Genomic DNA, 25,019 nt, shown 5'->3' with positions numbered 1-25,019 from the left:
TAAATTAAATATCATCAGTAGTTAATAAGCAGTAAATGTCAAAGTAGCGACTGGTTGAAAATAATAGCTCGCAGTCAGGTTTACAGTTTCTTTCAAACTGTGAAAGGTAACTCTTCAAATGTGAGCAAAATGCAGCGTTTACTAAAATAAATGAGTCGTTCGTGTAATCTTTGTAAAATGCCGAAATTTGTAATGTAAAAAAGGATCTTTGTCGGTGTAAAATCGATACTTTTACGCCTAATACTGGCACATAAAATATATGAAAGTAACACAGGCTTTCGTCTGTCATGAATATATATTTTCTGTTCAAGATCTGAGCGAGAATCAGCCGATTGTTTTGTTTGTTTTTATTAATTTGTATATATCACGACGAGAGACCAAACACGTTGTATTCAGAGCATTTAACAACTCTATGAAAAGTTGTTATTTCTTAAGTCTTACATTGACATTGAATTCCATCACAGAAACTATGGTAATATAATCAAACAACACAGTTTGAAATAAAAGGCAAACATATCAATCTCCACATTTAACCACACACTAAATAGGATTACACACGTAGATGCTCGACTGTGATATGAACATAAATGGTTTATCAAATGAGGACAAAGATAAGATTTATTTGCCAAAGGAACGTGGCAAGGACTTGGGCTACGTGTTAACTAGCAGTGAAAATGATTCATCTTATACTTGCAGTAGTAGGTTAGTAATAATTTAGAATATTTACTTCTTCTCTCACTATATATATTTGATTTATTATTAAGATAAACATTATCTTTTAAAATATATTACTGACATTTTACAACTTCTAATCTACGTTGAAACCCATTAGGCATTCTCAAGAATCCTGGGCTTGCTTACATTAAGAAATCCGGACTTGCTTGCAGAAAGATAGATAGTTTATTCATACAGAAGGCAATATGCCTGTGAGTTTACAAAGACGTGTAAATAAATGCAAACATAACTAAATACATGAAAAGCATCAAATGGTATCAATTGAAATCATCATAGGTGGTCGGATTCAATAGTGTTATCTTTAGATATGCCGATAACGTTTATTATTTATAACATTGTGTTCAGTTATACAGACCATATTCTACTTTACGACACTTGATTAATTTAAGAAAAAATGTGCAATGGGGGTAAGGGACAGTAAATTTGAAAAGTCTACCAATCTGCAAAAAGTCATAAAAATCCAATTTTGAGAAATTCACAGGAAGCGTTGAGTGCATGTATTGCATGTATTTATCATTTCATCATGTGACATTTACAGCCTGTCGATTCCGTTGTTTCTATAAAAAACGAGTAAAACTCCGGTTTCAGGACTCTAAATTTTTGGGCAAAAATGGTCCAAAATGCACGACCTGTACCGCATTATCTGAAAATGTAAAGGATGGGACTAGACAAAAATAATGGTGGGAAGAAACGTGTCACATAACCGTTTACTTTCTCCGCAAGTTTCCGCTAAATCTGCATGGATGGATAACCGTTTCTATTTCGTCTGACTTCCGTTACCTCATGTAAGATTTTAGAACCGGACGTCTACACGGAGCTAAGAAAATCGATGCAAGCATTTATTTGTTTTACACAGTTATTACTCGTACGCAGGAATACTTAGTTCATAAATAACCAGTTGGATATAAATGCCTTTAAAGTATATCTATACGTTTCATTTAAATAACTGGCCCCTGACACTCAATGTTACTTCCATGTCTATGTTATATGGACTTAAACTTTAGAATAAATAAACCGTTTGGCCTCCACAAGTTGTAGATCATGGTACCTACAATGCATTTAATATACCGATTTTCATACTTTATGCTAATTGTCAGTTGCATACTAGTTGTCAGCTGCATGGGCAGATGCAATAATTATCGAAAGTTTATTAGTTCTGGTCTTTGGACTCTTCATTGTGTATTGAGTCTATTGACAGCGTTAATAATATAAAATATACAAATAAGATGGATAATCAACGGTTTTGGAAGAAAGCTAGCTAATAACCAAAAAACAGCAAGTAGTCATAAGTTTAGTCTGACATAAGATTTAAAGACTTTCTTTTCTCAAATGCTTTAAATGTATACATTGACAGATTTTTTTTATTATTGTCGGATAGTCTAATGACAACATTTCAGCAAACTTCAGGATATACGGTCTTTTCCAAAAAAAAAAAATATGTATGACTGTACTGAATTCAAAGTTCCTTAAAATGTTTACATTCCAACAAAAATGAAATTCATCAGTATATTAAGCATTTCCTTTCGTTTCTTTCAACTTTTCTTGGTTCATACCATTTTCTTGTCTCGATCGCTAATCTGTTTGCAGAAAGTCTTAATCTTGTCAAAGCATATCTAATTTTTTTATATTTATTGTATCTTATTATATCTTATAACTGTATTCTGGAAACATCTTATATGTTGGAACGCATGTTGAACTACATGACTCTGTATGATTCCAGTCTTGACTAAACGTATTCTTTATTTTATGTTTCAGTTAACTAATAAATAGATTTTCATTTACTACTCCTTGGAACAAACAAACTTGATCAAGTCCTAAATTGATTTTTTCCATGTCTTAAACCGTCATATTATAAATTTGTTTGTTGTAATTTTCATTGTCGCTTTTAAATATTTTTATTATAACCTGTATTTTATAACTATTCTATTATATTTGAGTGTCATCATTTACCATATATAAAATTATTTTGTGTTTGTTATTGAACGCGCGTAGGTGTAATTGTATACTTTCTTTTTTCCTAGAGTCATTTATCTCCAAGTCTTCACTTCCATAATGTAATATACGTGTAAACAGTTTATCAAAAAAGGTCAAGTACAGTCGAGTCCACTTAATACGAACTCGCTTGATACGGATTTTCGGATAAAACGAACAAATTTCGGATTCCCCGGCCGAGTCCTTCTATTTTCTTTGTACAATTATTTCGGTCATACGAATAATCGGTAGATACGAACACATTTTGGAAGTCCCAATTAGCTGAAATATAATAATTTTCCATCTTTTAATACGAATTAATTTTAGAAATCGGAGGCCATTTCGCCATCGTTACGCTTGACCATGTACTAGTTTGAAACTGTACAATGCTGATATTCAAAGTAAATAAGATGTGTTGAAAAAAATAATATAGTCAAGGTGTAGATAATTTTAAACACATTATTGATGTTCTATTGTTGATAGAGGTAGGCCGTGTCTTACAAAATATATAAACTTTTATCCCTCTTAGAATGAGTGTTATATAGTACAAGCTTCATTATAGAAATAATGTTGTCGGTGGATATAATTTGGCGCTCTGGACCTCGACAGCACATTAAAATTGCAATTAATACAGTTTGACATGTATAATTATGACTTTTTTTGTGTAATTTCAATGTTGTCTGAATAAATTAACTAAATCAGTTTAAAACTATTAACTACTTCCATATATCGAAATCTATTCACCAACGATACCAGTGATACTGCCCAACTTGCTCGGACAAATTATCCGGGGAGTCATACATTCATTTATACGAATTTCGTTTGATACGAACATATTACTTAGGTCCGGATGAGTTCGTATGAAGCGAGTTTGACTGTACTTGTTTAACTGTAAGGTCTGTGAATTATGTATGTAAATTTTAAGCTAAAAGTTTGCCTTTAATGCCTGTCTTGATAATGCACCATATGTTTCAGAATGTGAGCCACATGTAGTAAGCACTATACCTAAATATGTATTCTTTGTCAATTTCTATTCGTATATCTTCATATAACATTCTTTTCAACCGTGCCTCCTTTTTTTACAAAAAAAATCGTGACTTCTGTATTTCTCGCCTTGACAACGAAGTTATATTAATCACAGTACTCTTTACAAATATGTAAGCCTTCTTGTAATTCGTTAACAGTTTCAGAAAACAGTCCTATCATATAATAAAATAAAAAAGTTAAAAAATCCTTATATTTATTCCTTTGAACCCTTTTAACATGAAAGTTTGTATTGCATGTACGCATGTATGCACAGTAAGTATTCATTCAGTAAATAAATGTATGTCCTCAAAATTTTGGTTATAGAATCAGACCAACGATATCACACTACATAAGGCTAAGACTAAGCAGACATATTCATAAAATTTATGATCGTTCATAAGTAAAACATACACATTCTGGTATTAACTGTAGATCAGACTTTTTTCTGACAAAGCGGCATTTGATATCTAAGTCGCATACATGTATGAGTAGTTTTCATTTGAAATGGAAAACACGTGGGTGTTTAAATAAACAAAAACCGAAAATAACCACATGGACATTTAACAGTCTAGTGAAGTGGAATGGAAGTTACGTTAATTACGATTTATTCCTTATTTTAAGTCGCTTTTCTCTTTCATCAGTTAGTGCATAAATTTATTGAAAGATAGAATCGTTAACTATTTGTCGTTGTTGGAAAACCTTGCGTCATAACACACAGTATACGTATCTTTTATAATGGAGTGAGGTATGTAATCGAGCGTTATGACCTCTGGTCAATATACAGTTTCATTCAGAAATCGCTCGGGATGTTAAGAAATGCATATCATATTTTAGAAAATTCTATTTGATATGAAATATATATGTGTGTGTTAAAGGTTATAAAGCGTCCAGTTGAGGCGTCCGCTTGAATGAATATTGCCCTAACCATGACCTACAAATTTTGTTTGCATTCATTTACTTTGAATTAATTGATACATTGTTAAAAATCGCTGAAACAATCAAATAGTCGGCAAAAGACAGTTGTTTGAAAGGCAAATGTTCTATTGTCAAGTAACAACATACATGAGCGTATCTAATATAATGACGTTAAATATGTAAACAACGTTGCTAGTGTACGTTGTGACTTATGAAATATACGCCTGTTGGATGTACTGCATATAGTTTAGAAAATACCGCTTAAAGTATACACTAGTACAGCAATCTGAAGAGTAAATGGTGCATTTTAGGGGGAAACGGGTTTAAAAAGGTGTCAATGTTTCGTACTCCAACATATTTGTTTAGGGACTGTAGTTTTTGAAACCACATTGTTTGGTACAGCCTAAAGAATCAATGGAACAAGTTATTGTATTCAGTTTCATCGAAGAGTTGATAGATATTTATTTAGAATTGGTTATGATATATATTTACTTACATAAATGTTTACAGCAATAGGTACATGCCTAGCTCTATGTCCAGATACTTTTGAACGCCATAGTGATGTCTGCTATAAAGTTGTGGCCATAAAAGCAAACTGGATAGACAGCAGAGTAAGATTTTTATATATTTCGTATAAGAAAGTAAAATGTTTGTAATGTCTATATTGTTTTGCTTCATAGACCTACACTTTGTTGAACAGCTGTCCTTCAGTGGCACGAGGAAATTAGTAGTTAACTCTGTTTAAAAAGGAATTCATTTTCTGACACATGACACAGAAATGACATAACAAACTCATGAAACTTAACGAAATAATAAATCATATTTAGGAATTTTCTTTTATGATGTATCAACTATTCGATACAAAATTTATATATTCATAATCGTAACAACACATGGACTTTTTAATTTCGAACCGTTGCAAATCCAAGTCGCATAATCAATAGTTTGCATTTCATATTTTTGCGTTTTCATATTGCCTTAACCGTACTGTTAAATAACGTAGTGAGACATTTGGATTGTGCTAACAATTTGAAAGGAAAGTGTATGGTAATGGACAACGGTGTTAAGAACATACAGTGCGCGTCATACTGATAAAAACGCACTTCATAAACTGTCAATATTCATAATACTTGGCAAACCTTTAACTGAAAACTTGTTTGAACACTCAGAGTTCAAATACGCGTTATCTGGGTGCCTACCCGTTCTGGAAATAATTTTAACAAATCGGAATCTTAGATCTTCTTTTCAGTGATGTCGTGTAAGGACTTGTTTTTGCATACGATGCTTATAAAACATCACCACTTTAAAAGCATTTAGCGTACAGTAATTGAACTGAATCAAATGAGATCATGTAAGTTGTTGCTAGATATATATTTATTCAACCTTTACTCTGCTAAATTAAAAAAAATGGACTTGCTCATCATTCAGTTTGGGCAGTACTACTTGTTATTTGAAGGGGCTGATCTTGGTATGCACTGGTCGCAAAGGCAGAATCAATTGCCGGCATCGGGTTAAAGGTTAAAAACTAATCATTTTGTATAGTAAGCTTCCATTATTTAATGTGTTTGTATGTAAGTTCCAACGTATTATGAATCAAAAATCAGAAATGATGCTTTTGAGTATGAAAATCGTTACTTAGGTCTAAAGCCAGTATTACATCAAACTAAAATAAGTATTAAAAAGGGCATTAAGAAGGTATTCAATTGCGCACTATTAAAAGGTATTTTTATGTACTATTAGGAATATTGCAAGTTATTTGGTGGCGAGTTACTAAGGATAGAGACGGCCGACGAGCAGATAATCATCGATGGCATATTAACTTGTGTATATTCTAGATTATTATTAATGGTATTTAACCAGTGTACATGATAACATTGCTGAATATCATTGACGGCGTTATCACATGTAACACGTGTACATGGTAAACCTTGTAGAATATTATTGACGGTATATAAGCTTGTGTATATGGTAACATGTGCAGAGCACTATTGACAAGTTATTTCGTGTACAGGGTAACCTGTGCAGAATATTTTGCTGACATATTAACCAGTGTGCATAGTAAACATTGCAGAATACCATTGACAAAATATTAGCGCCTAGCACGCGTACACCATGTACACGGTAAACGTTGCATAGTATTATAGACTACATGTTATCTCGTGTACATGTTTAACATGCAGAATATCATCGTCGGCTTAGTTCACTCCGTGCACATTGTAAATATTGCACAACATTATTGACGGTATTTTATGGTAAACATTGCTGAATATTACTGCGCGTACATGGTATACATTGCAGAACATATTGACGGTATTTGCGTCACTTTTACACGTAACCCGTGCAAATGACAAAGTTTATTTACGGCTGATGTACATGCTAAAATTAATATTCTGTGCTAGTTATGACGACTTTAAGGATGTTGGATACGTTTCAGGCCAATTTGTTCTACAATTAAGAATTGTTTCATACTTTCCATGTTTGAAGATCTTTAGTATCTATTTCATATAAAAGCAAAAAAAAAACGGTAGGTCACCGAACTCCTTTTCATTATATCGGCCATTTTCTACACACACTGTCAAGACAAAAGTGAAATTTTAAAAACCTGGAAAAATTGGGGGTACATTTCAAAACACATACTATCTTTATCAGTTGTAAAATAATTGTATTTCTAACAATTCAGTTTGAATATGCTATGAAGTCAGTATGAAATTTTAATGATTTTCACATAATACTGTTACTCATTTTCACAAGGCAATATAATTACCCCACCCACTTTTTTCCAATGGGACCAGTACTTGTATCAGTCTAAAGATAGCATAACATTATTTCTACAATTAAGATTTTTGAAATACTCTTTGTATATATTGTGTCTCAAAATTGCTTCAAAATAAGGGTAAAAAAATTGGGGGTCACCGAACATATAAGAGAGATATTCTGTATTTTATCATGAAAGTACCAAAATTTTAGAATATTGGGGTTTGCTGGTAAATAAGCTATAACAACAAATATTTTCATGAAAAAAAAAAAAACGCCTTAACAATATGAACATGTGTGCAAAACATAATTTTAAATAACAAAATAGTTCCAAACCATTTACATCGACATTTCATCATAAAAAAACAGATGTAATATTACCCCACCCACTTTTTTAAAGTTAAGTATGAATTATATAGCATTGTTAACACTCCAGCATGAATATTACTATAACAATCTTCACCAAAGTATAAAAACAATATGCATGGCTACATAATCTGGAATGTGTTGCAATATGGGGATGATCCAACCAGTATATCAAGAGTAATGTGCCCCTGATATAGTAAAAAATAGCAATATTTACCAATTTTTTACAACTGTATCATTTTTATTTAAAGAAATCTCGAATAAACTTAGAAAATTGTCTAAAATAGACAATGTGTACGGCCAAAGGGTCTTGCAAGACCTAGATTTCAGGCATTTTCAGACTAGCAAGTCCAGAGTTATCTGTCCCTGTTATATAAAAAGTTGCAATATTTGACAATTTTAACGCTCTAGTTTGAACATTTTCATAACAATTTTGATCAGATTTAATGGCAATGTATACGAGCACAAGCTCTTGGAATAACTCAATTTTGGGTATGATTAGACCAGCTTGTCCGGAATTATGTGCTCCTGATATAATTATCACAAAAGCTGTCTGTTAACAGCACACTTGAAGGGGTTTAGGAGATACAGAGCAGACACAAAATTGAAGGCTTTGAGTTGTGACCTTGACCTTGAACCGACATGGGTGACTCATGGGTTCTGCACATTGTCTTGATGAGGTGATCATTTGAACCAAGATTTATGAAAATCCTTCAACATGTTCAAGGGGTTTAGGATATACACAAAATATTATGGAAGGAAGGAAGTAGGGAAGGATGGACAGAGACCATTCCTATAACCCCCACCCCTTGTGGCGGGGGAGTTATAAACACCACGACAATAACCATGGAGGAAATGACCTCCAATTCAGCACCTATAAAATTTCATGTTGTGATAATTGCCTACAAAAACAAGTCCCAGTACCGTACCGTATTATCATTTTCTAACAAATGGTTAATCACCTTAAATATTTCTAACAGGTAGTGAACCACCCCAAGTAATCTAAAATATTTCTTAGTGTCACTCAAAAATGTTCTGGTATGTAGGACTCTCAATGAAAATTATCTTATATCATATATGATAATAAATCACCTTAGATTATGTGCAGAAGTTGTGTTGAGCTACCTTAAATAATTCTTCCTATAATAAGTTACTGAATTAAGCCAACAGGCTACTTCTAATCAGGCCATAGAAATATATAAAGTGTGTAGTAGACCAAAAACCTATCAAAGTATCTTTCAAGTTCAGAACTGACTAGTACTGAAATAAATAAATTTCTTTTTAATTCACTGCACAAGATATTATATTTGAAAATTTCTATTAATTGACTATTTGAGAAAAGTACCTTGGTCCTTTCAACAATGAAATTTACCAAAATTCTCTTATATAAAGCAAAGAAAACCTGTAATTTGTTCAGGATGTTCAAATCAAATAAAAGTACATCAATTTGTATACTGGGTATAAATAACTCAAACAGATTTTCTGAAAATCTATTAATAGAACAGTTTTACTTTATGCTAAAATTAGTTAACCACTGGACCAATGAAAAATCAATACTACCTTGTAATGAGGATGTGGAAAATTGCTGGAATCCCAAAATGTGTACAGTAACTAATAAATGGGGATCCAGAAACTGAATCAAAAAAATAGGACAAGTCTAAAAATAAATTCCACTGACTAAGATTAGTAACAAAGCACTGGCTTGTTGAATATACCTTTTAATTGTTAAATATATTGTTTTTAAAAGAAATTTTTATTTTGATGGCAATTTCAATAGATTTAAGAGATAAAATTTAGTTTGAAAAAGATAGATAGAAGACACATCCAAAGAACTACAAAATACATTATAGCTATTTGATACAACATGCAGAATCCTTCACCAATTATAGTTTAATTCTGTTAAAATCCCTTTTACCAAATTAATGTGACTTGTGAATTTTCTTTCTATCTTTTACAATAGCACATCATCTTGGCTGATAGTGATTCCTTTTTTTTATTATTTGTACTTTATTGAAATCACTCAAAAATCCTAACTGATTACTGAAATACTAAACAGTTGTAAAGTTTCAACATCCAATTTTGAAAAATTTTGATTGATTTAAATACACATTAATTTTACATTCACTCTAAACCTGTGTGATATAATGAACACAATTTTCTCAGATCACTAGCTGTTTACTGGAGGAATCACCGTGTAAAAGTCAAATCAAAATAAGTGTAGACCAGTCTGTAAATACTGTCTCTTCTGTCAATGGTAAACCTGTTTCCAAACTTTTCCATACACTAAAAGTTTTCATTTTACTAGTATAATCTTTCTATGTATGTTGTTTCGTCAGAATCACCGGATTTTTTCTGTATCCTAAACTCAGTGTTGTCGACCTCTGTAATTGACTTTGTACTTCTGTTCTGTCACCCACTAACATTATTCATAAAATTTCTTCACTTGACAAATTAATCACCACATATGTATAAACATCAACATATGTGTGAAGTCTGAAGTACATCTGACATTGTACTTATAATATAAAATTCTGGTTCACCGTAATCACGTATTTTTTAAGAGTATCCTGCACAAAGCTCAGCAAAAAGTTCTCTCAGAATTGATAATTTATAAATTAATGTTACTTCAAATACTTGTCAATCTGACTGCACATCATTTAACGACCACACATTGACACCTCATCACGAACTCCCACTGGGGCTGCATTATTATTATGTACTCGCCCTTACTTGGAACTTTACCAGTTATAAGAAGGAGAAATGTGGTCTGTTCTGCTCTTTATTATTTCCTTAGTATCTGTTCTACCAAGACATTTCTCAAACTGTACTCTACTCATATCTGGTTCTGAAAATAGACATAATCCTATCTGGTTCTGAAAATTGACAATCAATACAATTCGCATTGTTACAGAATACTAACTTGATTACTTATAATTAAATATTTTAAAATTATGTATACTAGGTCTTTATTGATTCATTCATAAATCATCATGATAAAACATATTTAAGCACAATGGTCCATTACTCCAGAAAGATAAAAGAACCTTAAGGCCTCAACAGATATTAAGTTCTAGTTGTACAACACTAATTATCTCAATTTTAAAATTGTACATCTTTCACATTCAGACAGTATTCCACTCCCATTTAAATAACAGAGCTTTACCTAGTAAACATAGTGCATTAGGTACTGAAAAGAATGTAACAATTCTTAATAAAAAATAATATCCCATGAATTGGATTATGCATGACACAAATGAGCCACGCCATGAGAAAACCAACATAGTGGCTTTGCGACCAGCATGGATCAAGACCAGCCTGTGCATCCACGCAGTCTGATCAGGATCCATGATGTTTGCTTTCAAAGTCTATTGCAATTAGAGAAACCGTTTCATAGCGAACAGCATGGACAAGACTGCGCAGATGTTGGTCGGAAAGACAATATGTTGGTTTTCTCATGACGCGGCTCAAATCTTACAAAATAGAACATGTCCTAATCTGTAGGTCAAGAAAGATTTACGAAATCAAGGAATAGCATCGTACACACGATAACATTTGGCTGTACATCTTAAATTTAACTGGTGTTGTACAACAAAAACCTACCGTCTGTTGAGGGCTTTAGAATGAACTAAAATAATTAATAAACAATTACAGTACAGTATGATCTACTATCAAATGACAATACAATATATTTTACATGACTCACCAGACTTTTGGAATCTGTAAACCATAAATGAACAGGAACAATGCCACACCACTCGTGACAACTTCCGCATTCATTCTGGTGCTGTGCTATTTTGTGTTGATCAATGTCGTATGTATTTCCATGTTTTTTTCCCAGTATTTATTTTGGAAATTTTATGGAAAATGTAGACAAGCTTACTGTCGCCCAGTGGCTGCTTTTAAATTTCTGACTTTTGTAAGCTGCCTTGACAAGTGGTCTAATTCAATAAGTCCTCCTTCCTGCCATTCTGGAAACTGGATAAAGTCCTCGTGGATCACTAGTGTAGGAATTCCGAATGCCAGACAAACTGTCCTTTTTTACGAACCATATTTAGATCTATAGAAATACTTCACAGTCTGTTCCGGTACTCTCGACAGCTAACAGTTACTGCCTAAAACTGATGGCAAACGTAAAACAAATGACAGATGTAGTGAGACGAAGAATTCGTCAACTTTTTAGCCAAAAAACTGCATCAAGACGACACTTCCGCATTGCGCCAAAACAAACGACCGCTTTACGAAACCGGTGAATGTCGTTAAAAATCCCGCGATAAACTTAGATTTAAAGCCTCAACGAATAGATTCCTTCTACCTTTTCCATTAAGACGCCGATTATTGAAGATTCTCTTGGAAAGCAAGCAAGAAATAAGTAAAATTCAACACACTTAAATTTTTCGACTTTACGTAAACCGAGATTATTCGTGCATGCGCACAAAAATGTATCGAACTACCCTAATTACTGCGATGGTTGCATAGAAAACAATATGTCTGAAATCATTTGTACGTCGTTGTTAGCCATACATATTGCCTTTTCGTACCATAAAGTTAGTTGATGTAACGGTGTGGAAAGAATGAGTATGTCAATTTATCGCCATTTTAAAACATAAAAGCTGAAAATATGACGAATTTATAATGAGAGTAATAGCATACTCAATCAATATTCTGGTTTGTTTTAACATAGTTAACTTCATGTTATCAACAAACAAGACTTTTTGTAAAAAAAATAAAATACTATATAAGATAAGTTTTTATTTAATTGATGTAATCGTGTACACTTTCACTCGTTAGTTTTAGAGACTTCATGAATATATGCCCTTGTGTACATTTACATGAAAAATAAACACAAAGCATATACTCGCGTTTGAAATAAATTGGCAAAACATGTCGAAAAGTTATTTATAATTATTTATGCAGGTTCCATCAGCGACGAAAACTACTGGATAAATGTAGGGGACATGTTGTCAGAAAATGAGTTCCGCTGGTTTTTCGAAAATGGTCACTCGGAGGTCATCCCTCATAACGGCTACACAAATTTTGAAACAGGTCAACCTGATAATACAGGTAACGTAAATTCCGCCTAAAGTTACCAGAAACACATTGGGGCCGACTGATCGTATCGGTTTAAACAGGTTGTCAGTTAAACAAGGTTTATCATTTACATGACTTTGTGTACCGATTGCTTTATGTCAAGGCAACTAAAAATTTAAAGTGGTTTGATATTTGAAATGAATATATATCTGGTATGTTCACACAATTTTTTATTAATACATTTCATACATTTAACAGAACAATTTCGTGAACAATTTTAAAACTGATCTGTAGTCTTAAACTGTAAGCGTTGTTGTTTTTAAAGCAGTTATTTTAAACTTATCCTGTAATAAAGAAACGATACCTTCAACACATTGTCAGTTTGATTTTGTAATTGTGTCTGTTATGAAATGTCTTATACAGAAGTTGACGTGAGGCTAGCTATTTTCAATATAAAACAGTTTAAAAACTGAATAAAATGATCAGGGGTAAAACGGCGACCACATCGTTAATTGATAATGATCAATTTCTTATGAACACCGATCAAAGTAATAAAATCGGGTTGTTTCATGGTTTTCGTGCATTCACTCATATTTGGACGTCTAAGCTTTTTCTATATAACATATAGCGAATGTGCCAGGACCGATTAACAGTGCCGGATAAGACAGGCTTCCATTTAAAGTCAGGCTTTCCTTTAATACTTTTTATATCTTGTCTTTGTAAGTTAAACAAAACTGTTTTCCAGGAGCTTTTGAACATTGCATAGAAATTAGATACAACGGGCACAATGCACTTTGGAACGATCGAAATTGTGATGCTGTACGAAATTTCATATGTGAAGCAAAGTAAGTTGTAATACAAATTGCTTATTTTTCAAAAAAAAAATTTGTAATCTAAATAGATATCAAAGTGTATTTGTAAATTGTTCATGAACATGCGTTAAAACTATACAGTTAGGAGCTGCATTTGCAAACATGCTGCTGAATATGTGTTTTCTCTCTCTCTTAATGGAATGATTTAAAACAAAGAAATTTCATTCAAAAGTCAAATTCTTATCATTATGCCATAGTTTGATACAAATGCGCTGCAAGACCGCATTCGAACCAGAGATCTAGGAATAGCGTTTCGATGCTGTTCCTAGCAGGTTATCGCACAGCTTACAAGTTTTCTTCCCATGTTTTGAATAAAGTCCAAAAGCGTGACAACTCTTACGCTGAATGTTTTAAATTCAGACCATAATAAATGAAAAAGATATATGACAGCTTGCAAAATTAAATCAAGGTGGATCATGGGGCAAGCAACTCTGAGGTGAATGGTTTATGATATGCGTAAATATCACGCTTTTGTATCATTCATTTATTAAATAGAAATGTGCATAATTGGTCAAATTTTAAAAAAAAATGCATAAGCGCTCCTTACTCTCTGTTTGAAACTGTTATAATTATATAAATTATGAATGAACTGAGTGTTTACAACTTTTAATTACAGGCTCGGCGTACAAACAGAAATTGTTGGATGAATTTTATTGTGAGCTGGTTCATTTAGAAATTAATGACATAACAATAAAGCTTATTACCTTCTTTATTTAAGATATATTATAGTAAATTGTATAACTTTTCGCTAATGGATTATTTAGCAGTTAAATGTTTAGAAGTCTTATTGGCGGTGTTACGAATTAGCGAAGTGTGAGGGTTAGTATTAAAGGAGATGATACAGAATAATAGAAATCGCGAGCGGCATTATTGGCGAGTTTTAGTGAAAGTAAAACCTCCGCGAACAATACCGAATACAGAGTATTGCAAATTTGTGAATTATTCAATGTCACATTATAAATTTAAGTTTTTTACTAATGATAAAGCAAAATATGAGATGCATTAAAATTCATACATAGTCAAACAAAATTATACTGTTAATTTCTACAAGTACAATATATGTCTGAAATCATAAAAGCACACGATAAATAATAAAATATGTAAAAGGAACTTTTGGAAGCGTAGAACGCAACCAAGCAACATAACAGCAGACTCGGTTTGACTGAGTATGTTCATGAGAGGCAATAAATATGAAGCACAACTCACATCCCCTAGTTAAAGAGTAACATGAGTCAAAACATTTATATACTAAAAAAGTATCTGATATTGCCAAAATGTTCCAGTTAGGAAGTACAAGGATATTTCCTTCTACGGATTAACATGTTCTTCTGAATTAATCGAAATTTGATTTGTGATTGATCGACAGGTCGAAAAAAATATTCCTAGGTTTACAGTTTTGAAAAATGCACATGTCAGAACTGTTGTCTGACAATAAATCTTTTTGTTTTTAGAATCATCGACCTGAAACTCTGTTTTAAACATTACTTAAATTAAAAGTTTAGAAATATTCCTTTTTTTACTTTTTATTTTATTCTATGCATTCTATAAATTAGATAATGCAACATCATGTATTCTCATATGCACACATTTGCTATCAATCAACATAGATAATTAGAGAAATTCATGTGATACGGTCACCCCAATACTAATATACAAGAGCGCCAGTCTATAAAAAAAGGTTAAGCAAATGCAAGAAAGACTAGAATATATATTGGGCATATACATCAGCTGTAACATACGACATTAAAAAAAAGAGAATGTCGCCCAGTACGCGACGTACGATATACGACAAAATTTAATGTGTAAAAAACGACATTGGGCATACGATATTCGAACTTTGACAGACAAAATTTGAATGTCGTTCAGTGCACGACATTCGAAAAAAATGAATGTCGTCCAAAAAACGACATTGGACATACGACATTCGAACTTTGACAAACCAAATTTGAATGTCGTTCAGTTAGCGACATACGACATATGACATTCGGAAAAAACTGATTGTCGTGCACAAATCGACATTGGACATATGACATTCGAACTTAGACAAACAAAATTTGAATGTCTTTCAATGCACAACAGACAACATACGACATTCGAAAGAAATGAATGTCGTGCATAAAACGACATTAGACATACGACATTCGAACTCTAACACACAAATATTGAATGTCGTTCAGTGCGCGACATACGGCATACGGCATTCGTAAAAAGTTGAATGTCGTGCAAGAAACGACATTGGACATACGACGTTCGAATTTTGACACACAAAATTTGAATGTCGTTCAGTGTGCGACATACGACATTCGAATAAGAAAGAATGTTGTGTAAAAAACGACATTGGACATACAACATTCGAACTTTGACACACAAAATTTGAATGTCGTTCAGTGCGCGATATGCGACATACGACATCCGTAAAAAGTTGAGTGTCGTGTAAAAATGAAATTGGACAGACGAAATTCGAACTTTGACAAGCCAAATTTGAATGTTGTTCCGTGTGCGGCATATGACATACAACATTCGAAAAAAATGAATGTCGTGCAAAAAACGACATTGGACATACGACATTCGAACTTTGACAAAAAAAATTGAATGTCGTTCAGTGCGCGACATACGACATACGGTATTCGAAAAAAATTGAATGTCGTGCAAGAAACGACATTGGACATACGACAAAATAAGAAAAATAATTCTTATAAAATATTTATTCATTTTGGGTAAATAACTGCAAATAAAAACTTGTTTCGATAGAAAATGACAAAATCTGAAAGTTTGTGACAAAAAAGACTACATCTATTCGTCCGTCTTTATGTAATTTAGGATAAAAGCTGGATCCGTTAGAAAAAGTCCTTGTTTTCATGAACTTCAGATAATTGTAGAATGTTTCAAACACAAGATAGTTTAATGAAATGACTTAGATTAAATAGATTAAATCTAAACATTGTCTAAACAGATATGTAATTTGTATAATTTTACCGCCGACGGGTTAGTCGGGGAACTGTCTCAAAATATACCATTTTTCGTGAACATATGCATACTTCTTCATTATATTAAACAGAGGGGTGTCAGAGGAGTCATGTCTTTATAACCTGATGTCCGATTTTGATAAATGATACCTTATTGCAAAGGGCAAGCCAGTACCTAGAACGAATAGACCGAACTTTTCAGAGCTGGCAAGGCAGTCCTGAAAAATCAAGCACTATCTTCGTTGAGTCCAACGATACCATTGGAGCAATCAGTTTTTGTTGGTCAGAGTTCGAATGTCGTATGTCCAATGTCGTCTTTTGCACGACATTCAATTTTTTCGAATGTCGTATGTCGTATGTCGCGCACTGAACAACATTCAAATTTTGTGTTTCAAAATTCGAATGTCGTATGTCCAATGTCGTTTATTACACGACATTATTTTTTTCGAATGTCGTATGTCGCGCACTGAACAACATTCAAATTTTGTGTGCCAAAGTTCGAATGTCGTATGTCCAATGTCGTTTATTACACGACATTAATTTTTTTTGAATGTCGTGTGTCGCGCACTGAACAACATTCAAATTTTGTGTTTCAAAGTTCGAATGTCGTATGTCCAATGTCGTTTCTTACACGACATTAAACTCTTGTCGAATGTCGTTTGTCGTATATCGCGCACTGAACGACATTCAAACTTTGGAGTGTCAAAGTTCGAATGTCGTATGTCCAATGTCGTTTTTTGCACGACATTCATGTTTTCGAATGTCATATGTCGTATGTCGCGCACTGAACGACATTCAAATTTTGTGTGTCAAATGTCGAATGTCGTATGTCCAATATCGTTTTTTGCACATTCAATATTTTCAAATGTCGTATGTCTTATGTCGCGTACTGGACGACATTCACATTTTTTTAATGTCGTATGTCGTTTGTTTAGCCGACTTCACATAGCTTTATACATCTAGGTTTTTATAAATTGGCTAAATATTGCAACGTTATTCCAGCAACTAATGATAGCACTATCGACAGTATTCTACTTGTGACATATAAAAAGACAATACATCTGCAAGTCCTGCTGAACCGCTACTGAAATATCATTACTGCTCTTGTCGAATGTCGTTTGTCGTATATCGCGCACTGAACGACATTCAAATTTTTGAGTGTCAAAGTTGGAATGTCGTATGTCCAATGTCGTTTTTTTGCACGACATTCATGTTTTCGAATGTCATATGTCGTATGTCGCGCACTGAACGACATTCAAATTTTGTGTGTCAAATGTCGAATGTCGTATGTCCAATATCGTTTTTTACACATTCAATTTATTCAAATGTCGTATGTCTTATGTCGCGTACTGGACGACATTCACATTTTTTCTAATGTCGTATGTCGTATGTCGTTTGTTTAGCCAACTTCACACAGCTATATACATCTAGGTTTTTATAAACTGGCTTAATATTGCAACGTTATTCCAGCAACTAATGATTGCACTATCGACGGTATTATACTTCTGACATATAAAAAGACAATACATCTGCAAATCCTGCTGAACCGCTACTGAAATATCATTATTGCTCTTGTCGAATGTCGTTTGTCGTATATCGCGCACTGAACGACATTCAAATTTTTGAGTGTCAAAGTTCGAATGTCGTATGTCCAATGTCGTTTTTTGCACGACATTCATGTTTTCGAATGTCATATGTCGTATGTCGCGCACTGAACGACATTCAAATTTTGTGTGTCAAATGTCGAATGTCGTATGTCCAATATCGTTTTTTACACATTCAATTTATTCAGATGTCGTATGTCTTATGTCGCGTACTGGACGACATTCACATTTTTTTTAATGTCGTATGTCGTTTGTTTAGCCAACTTCACACAGCTATATACATCTATGTTTTTATAAATAAATATTGCAACGTTATTCCAGCAACTAATAATAGCACTATTGACAGTATTCTACCTGTGACATATAAAAAGACAATACATCTGCAAGTTCTGCTGAACCACTACTGAAATATCATTACTGCTCTAACAAGAATTGTTTCAGTTGCCAATTGTATGTTTGCTAATTACATTCAGTGTAACTGCTAATTACATACAGTTTTACTCTTTTTACATCAGTGTTGATGCTGTTACATCAGTTGTACTGTAAATCACATTAAGTTTACTGCTGTTACATCAATTTTACTGCAAATCACATTATGTTTTACTGCTGTTACATCAGTTTTACTTTTACTTATATCGTTTTTTTTCTGCTGATACATCAGATTACTGTTAAATACGTCAGTTTTACTGTTGTTACACCTGTTACTGTTATGCTACGGTATCTGAACTCCTAAGACAGCGAGCACACTTTTAAGCACACTGACACATTTGAATAACCATTATTGCAGAAGGTCAATAAAGTTTCACATAACAGAATAAATATCATTTTGAAGAGAAAAAAAACAGCAGATTATTGATTTAATTTTTTTTCTTCCATAGAAGTGTAAGGTTGTTTTCATGTGACGACATCCTGACTGGCTCTCTTCCATTGCTGTACCTGGTTGTGATTCTTACGTACAAAGAATCCACACTGAAGTAAAAAGTAGAACATAATATTTGAAACTTGCATTAATCAGCAGTAATAAAACGTTGGAAACAAGCAAGACTAAAATAACATGTTACATTCTTAGTGATCTGACTGAACATTTTCTTTTTTCCCTTCAATCAATAATTTGTTATAGCATTCATTTAATTTATTATTCTTGCTCTGTTTAAACGTGTCTTACCTATGGCTTAAAATCAGAATGACGAAAACAAATATTCCGAAGCAAAATAAAGTTGTCAGCAATTTTATGCGAGTAATTTAACATCGCAAGTTTTCGATATGATGTCAATACTTACTTTCCATAGGATTACTACATTGTATGACAATGATCAGTAGTGCAGGTGCACCTAAGACGCTTCCAATGATAATCCATATATTCACTTCGGAAACAAAAGACGTGGGCTCAACGACAAATGTTGTCCATTTCTGAAACATAATTATTAATATCATATCAGAAAATGAAAATATAATCTAAATTAAACGTATGTATTGATTTTTAAAATCTAAGTATGTTAATTTTTCATTCGGAAGTATTTTGAAGCGAATCACGTCGTCTACTGCTTTCACTGCAACATTACACGCTCTATAGAAAAACCTGATTTAATGTTATGATAAGAATAGTTTTTGATGATTAAGTGACACACTAACACATCTAAGGTGATATGGTTGATTTTCCAGCATTTGAAGATTAGGGAAGACGCCATGCGCTCCTCCTGGCATTGTGTCTAACATGGGCTTGCCGTGGGGTAGACCTTCCGTAAGTCAACTTGATAGCTTCCTAATATGAAAGAATTCTGTAGCCTAAGCGTTATTCCGGACCCACACTTGTGAGGCACAAATGATTTTGTAAGCGAGATTTATCGACTACATAATGTTATTTCAATTGCAAGCTCACAGGAAAAGTTGGTTGTGTTAGGTACTTCATGGAAGTATTGCTAAAGGCACAAGATACAACAGTGTAACTCTATGATCTCAACTTACCTCTCTACAAACTACGCACATCTATGTATCTGACCTAACTCTATCACAACGAATGGCCTTTTTGCCGGTGACTTACCTCTATGCTAACGACATATATTTTTACCAATGGCTTACATCTATGCCGATATCTTACCTCTATGCAAATGACTTACATCTATGCCAACGACTTACATCTATGCCAATGACTTACCTCTATGCCAATGCCTTAACCCTATGCCAACGACTTACCTCTATGCCAATGACTTACCTCAATGCAAACGACTTACATCTATGCCAATGACTTACCTCTATGCAATGACTTACCTCTATGCCAACGACTTGCCCTTTATCTAATGACTTACCTCTATGCAATGACTTATCTCTATGCCAACGACTTACCTCTTAACCAACGACTTGCCCTTTATCTAATGACTTACCTCAGCATATACGGTTTTATCCCATGGAACAACCTTTCCTCCATACCAGATATAAGGATCAGTAACTGAAGCAATCGTTTCGTAGCGTATTTCACGTACCTCCTGTCAAAATAAACGGAAAAAAACGCTAGGGAGTTAATTCTAAATTCGAATAGGTTTATATCGAGATGGTGTGAGCATTATTCTCCAGTGATGTGGGTATACATATTAACACATGCTTCGAAATAACAGAAATGTTGAGTGCTGCAAAGCGCGTGGCTACATGGCGTGGACGATAGTATGAATGTTCACTACCGTTTATGAACATCTTCAATAAATTGGATTCTACAACAATATTTTCGAGTTTTAACGTCATTGTTCAAGTACTGATGCAATGTCTGAAATATAGGACCCTTAATACCACTAAATAGTAGTTAAAGCATACCTAGTGATATTATTCTACTTAATATTAGTTAAAGCATACCTATTATTCTACTTAATTTTACTAAAGTATAATGTTACCAAGTTAACTGATAACCAAATAAAAACATATCTACCTTTTCCTTTGCCAGTTCATTTTCATAAACATCTACTGTGATATCAATGGTCTCTTGTTTATTGTGTTCAAGATTTAGCACTTTAAGATTTAGCACTTCACATTCAATAATTGCACATGTATAGTCTTCACAGGTCAAAAGATTGAAAGCAAACGAAGAAAACTTCCAGATAACATACATTTTGAAAAACATGATGATCGACTTATTCCAACGACCAATCACTGTCACGTCCCGAACTCTATATTGTAGTTTTCTGAACACATGTGTATGTTTAATATATGATTTTCTTTTTTTGCTTTTTAATCAATGATGTTTACGAATACTACCTACTAAATATGTGTATCTTTAAAAACATAACTTTTGAATGATTCTTCTATTACCGTAAGTTTTCATTCTGTTTATTTCTAACTTATATAATTGTAATATAAAGTATGAAATATCTACTATATTTTTGTTTTTAGCCGTTTCCTGTGGTTTGTCTCCAGAACTTTTAGCTGTTTTCGGTTCTTGTTTTGCTTCCCTTCGTTTTCTTTCTGAAATGAAAAATCATTTATTAATCGAGGTTTAAAAATGTTTCAGTGTGGCGGTAATCATTGAAAGAAAATGACTTTTATTTAGGAGTTATTTCAAGATGTGTTAATTTGATTAAAAATATTGTTCTTGCTTCAAACATGATCCCTACCTTTTATTACAACTTTTTAAGCACTGACAGTACTCTTCAAACATATTCTAGATAAATTGTATTTAGGGGACTTAGCTTGTACTGCAGGTTTGTCAATTTCGTATAGGTATAGTCATTATGTTATGGTTAAAGCCCGCACATCTAAATAAACCATGTTGCAAACGATGAATGGAAACAGGTTAATATAGGTGATCATATAGATCAAAAGTATCACGTCGTAGTATTCCATTTTCGCATACCAAATGTTTACCATGGTTCCCAAGTTGAACGTCTGGCACGTTTCGCCAATATTTTTGATTCGGTTCTATGACAAGTAAAACGTTTCAGCCAATCAGCAACGTTTCGCGACGAATCTTCACGAACCAATCAAAATCGACCGTTAAAAGCGTGACGACGTTCATTTCAATATTAACGACTAACTATGAGGAATCTCCTTATTTCTTGATGTACAATATCCAGTCGGAAAAATTAATCTTTAGTAATCACTGCCATGCAGTATTGTTTTAATTCATTGCGAGTTAGTATTTTTATAAGACATTGTTTAGACAGATCACTATCAAAACAATTGTTATTCTCCTCTGGTCTTATCACAAGTAGTCTAAATAAAAATAGTGCTTATCCCCCTCCATCTTTCCTCGAGTCCTTTCTCGATAGCATCGTGTTTTCTTTTAATCTACGGCGTTTCAGTATGTATCACTTAGCATTATATCGAAATCGGCATGTTCCTATCACATGCTAGGCAAAAATGATGGCGTCTCGAAAAGAGAAATTGAAGGAGGCGAAAAGGAGTAAATTCAGCGGGATGTGTTTAACGAACAATAATTTTCTAAATAAAAGTTAATACCCCTTTTCTTTTTTTTTTAAAGTAGTGATATTGTTCTTTACTGGAATATAAGTCTCTGAAAGGCGGATCTGCTAGAAAATATCGTAACACCGTTATAAAGTAAGAGGATTTTATATGAAATAAAGAACAGCCGGATTTAGTTGTGTTCAGTTTATACATTTTCAATTCGGTTGCTGAATAATGTCGAACATTGATTGGCTGAATCCGTTCCCGGTAGTAATAACGAGTGCACATGCTTACCAGAAAAACGAAAAGAAATAAATTAGATGTTCGTCTCGGGATTATGACGAAGCTCTGATGGACGAGAATAAAATATTTTGACTAACTACTGAAAACATACCAATGTCAGTTTCCGGTTGAACGGGGAATTTCGTCGTTGACTTCGTGCTTGATGTTGTCGTTGTTGTCTGGACTATCGGGGCCTTACCACGGACACTACATTTAGACGACATTTCCTGGTATTTGTTATATGAAATAAATAAGGGTAAAATTATCTCTATCACGGTCATAAACGCTAGAAAATAAAATAAATTAGACTGAGCCACTAGCGATAGAAAATGAAACAGTGCAGTGACTATACCTCCTAAAGTCAAAAGATATTCAACTTTAGTTTCAGTTAAAGATAGTGCATCCCTTAATAAGATAAGCATACAATAAGGCCACTAAATAATCTAAAGTTAATTGTTTTGCTCTGATTTCTGTGATATTATATTTAGACCATGATATTTTGATAGTGCGTGTTCCCAGATATAAAGCAGTAAAAATAAAAAATCATCATGTGTTAAGATCTAATTGCACAGCCTGAAATTTAAAAATATTATAATTGTAACTTTTCGCAATTTTCTAATAGCCACATTTCTCTAAATCTCAACAATACGTATTCGCCGAAAAGAGTTCTGACTATAACTATGCAATGAAATGAAACAGTTTACAGTAAAATAGAACATTTAGGTAATATTACCTTAATAATTGCGAATTCTACTTCATCCTTGGACAACGGTATTGAGATATTAACAAGCGTCTTTGGCAAAAAGTTTGGCCCCTCATTTATAAGGAAGTAGCGGTGAATAAGGGTTATTTTTCGTGTACTCTTCTCGTCGGCCTTGTATCTGATTTGATCAGATCTCTCTTTACTGTAAAATATTTACATTTTATTAGTTCTTACTTATCGAATATTTTAGGTTTACCTCTTATTTAAGTGGATCCATTATAACATAATATTATAAATATAATTATTTTCATCAACATCATCAACAACATCATTTCTATTGTTATATTATTATTATCATTACACTTGTATTATTTTATAATAATAATTATTATTATTATTAACGTTCATTGTTATCATTGTTACTATTTCTTTTTTTTTATCAAGACCTTGTAATTCATTACATAAGATATAGGTTCTTATTTCTAGTTAACTGTTTCATCCATAAAACTGACAATCAACTGCTTTTGATTCCGAATACTATTAGGTTATTAAAGGCCATCAGAAGAGTTGATTTTAACCTGCAATAAAGGGAAGAGACAACATTGTATTTAGATACATTTCTAAAAGAATTAGAAGACCAGGCACAGAATGAAATTAAACATAGATTTTAATTAGTTTACCTCACGAAAATGGACAAATGTGGACACATGAATCTTTATCCTTTTAACCAAACTACATTCTGCCTGGCGTTTAGAAATATATTCATAGCAAAACTCTAGTACCAGTATATTGCATACTCTTTTGTTCCACTGAACATGTTTCATACTTTAGGACAACACCACAAAGGGTCAACTCTGGTACCTGATATTTTCTTTCTATACCGAGTAGCTCATGCTGTAAGTAAACACTGCAACGCAAACTTCCAGCTTCATATAGTTCAACAAATTAAGTGTAATAAGGCACACTTACAAACAATCGCGTTTCGCGAATTCTTAGTATCGCGAATGAGGTTCGTAACCATGAAATTGCTAAAAATACACTACACCGAAGTTATCCAGTCTACGGTATAAAAAACCTACTCTGCCTGTATAATCACTTGAAATTTCAGCTTCACTGGGATCTTTCTCTGAAACATATTGTTGTCCATGTTCACATCCTTGTTTGCCTGGTCGGTTACCAAAGCAATTTGAATAAGAAAGCAGTGTCATTAGAGTTTTTTTTCCAAATATTTTGAAATGAAGCAGAACTTCGTAGATTTTATTTTATTCGTTTGGAATTGTAAGTAAAAATAAAAGTGATTCTAAGATCTCTCAGACAAGCCAGATCTCAGTTTAGAAAGGACTTTTACATTACTTGGCCGACACTTTTATATAATTATTTTGTCTTAATTTATAAACATTCACAACTT

At 33.1% G+C, this 25,019-nt stretch overlaps 1 protein-coding gene and 3 long non-coding RNA genes across 5 annotated transcripts; 2 read left to right on the top strand and 2 right to left on the bottom strand.

Moving 5' to 3' along the window:
- The first annotated feature begins 615 nt into the window (after positions 1-615).
- LOC128546882 (uncharacterized) lies at positions 616-6,474 on the top strand. Its single transcript, XR_008366199.1, has 3 exons — positions 616-702; positions 5,158-5,258; positions 6,388-6,474. It is a non-coding gene; the product is annotated as an uncharacterized LOC128546882 (long non-coding RNA).
- Positions 6,475-7,288: 814 nt separating this feature from the next.
- LOC128546543 (uncharacterized) lies at positions 7,289-12,176 on the bottom strand. The gene is made up of 2 exons (XR_008366018.1): positions 11,471-12,176; positions 7,289-10,612 (listed from the first exon to the last, which is right to left on the bottom strand). It is a non-coding gene; the product is annotated as an uncharacterized LOC128546543 (long non-coding RNA).
- A 510-nt stretch (positions 12,177-12,686) lies between these two features.
- LOC128546542 (perlucin-like) lies at positions 12,687-14,388 on the top strand. 2 transcript variants are annotated; one of them, XM_053517262.1, is made up of 3 exons: positions 12,687-12,828; positions 13,541-13,614; positions 14,284-14,388. In XM_053517262.1, exons 1-3 carry the CDS (start codon positions 12,723-12,725, stop codon positions 14,338-14,340), a joined length of 237 nt encoding a protein of 78 aa, XP_053373237.1. In that variant the 5' UTR covers positions 12,687-12,722; the 3' UTR covers positions 14,341-14,388. The 2 variants fall into 2 exon arrangements, with proteins under 2 accessions (XP_053373237.1, XP_053373236.1); XM_053517261.1 differs by having other exon boundaries at positions 13,541-13,640.
- Positions 14,389-19,556: 5,168 nt separating this feature from the next.
- Positions 19,557-21,237, bottom strand: LOC128546544 (uncharacterized). Its single transcript, XR_008366019.1, has 3 exons — positions 21,155-21,237; positions 20,619-20,720; positions 19,557-19,647 (listed from the first exon to the last, which is right to left on the bottom strand). It is a non-coding gene; the product is annotated as an uncharacterized LOC128546544 (long non-coding RNA).
- Between the last annotated feature and the right edge of the window lie 3,782 nt (positions 21,238-25,019).

The sequence above is a fragment of the Mercenaria mercenaria genome, chromosome 11 (assembly GCF_021730395.1).
Source record: "Mercenaria mercenaria strain notata chromosome 11, MADL_Memer_1, whole genome shotgun sequence".
Lineage (NCBI taxonomy): Eukaryota > Metazoa > Mollusca > Bivalvia > Venerida > Veneridae > Mercenaria > Mercenaria mercenaria.
This window is presented reverse-complemented; position numbering and strand designations above follow the sequence as displayed.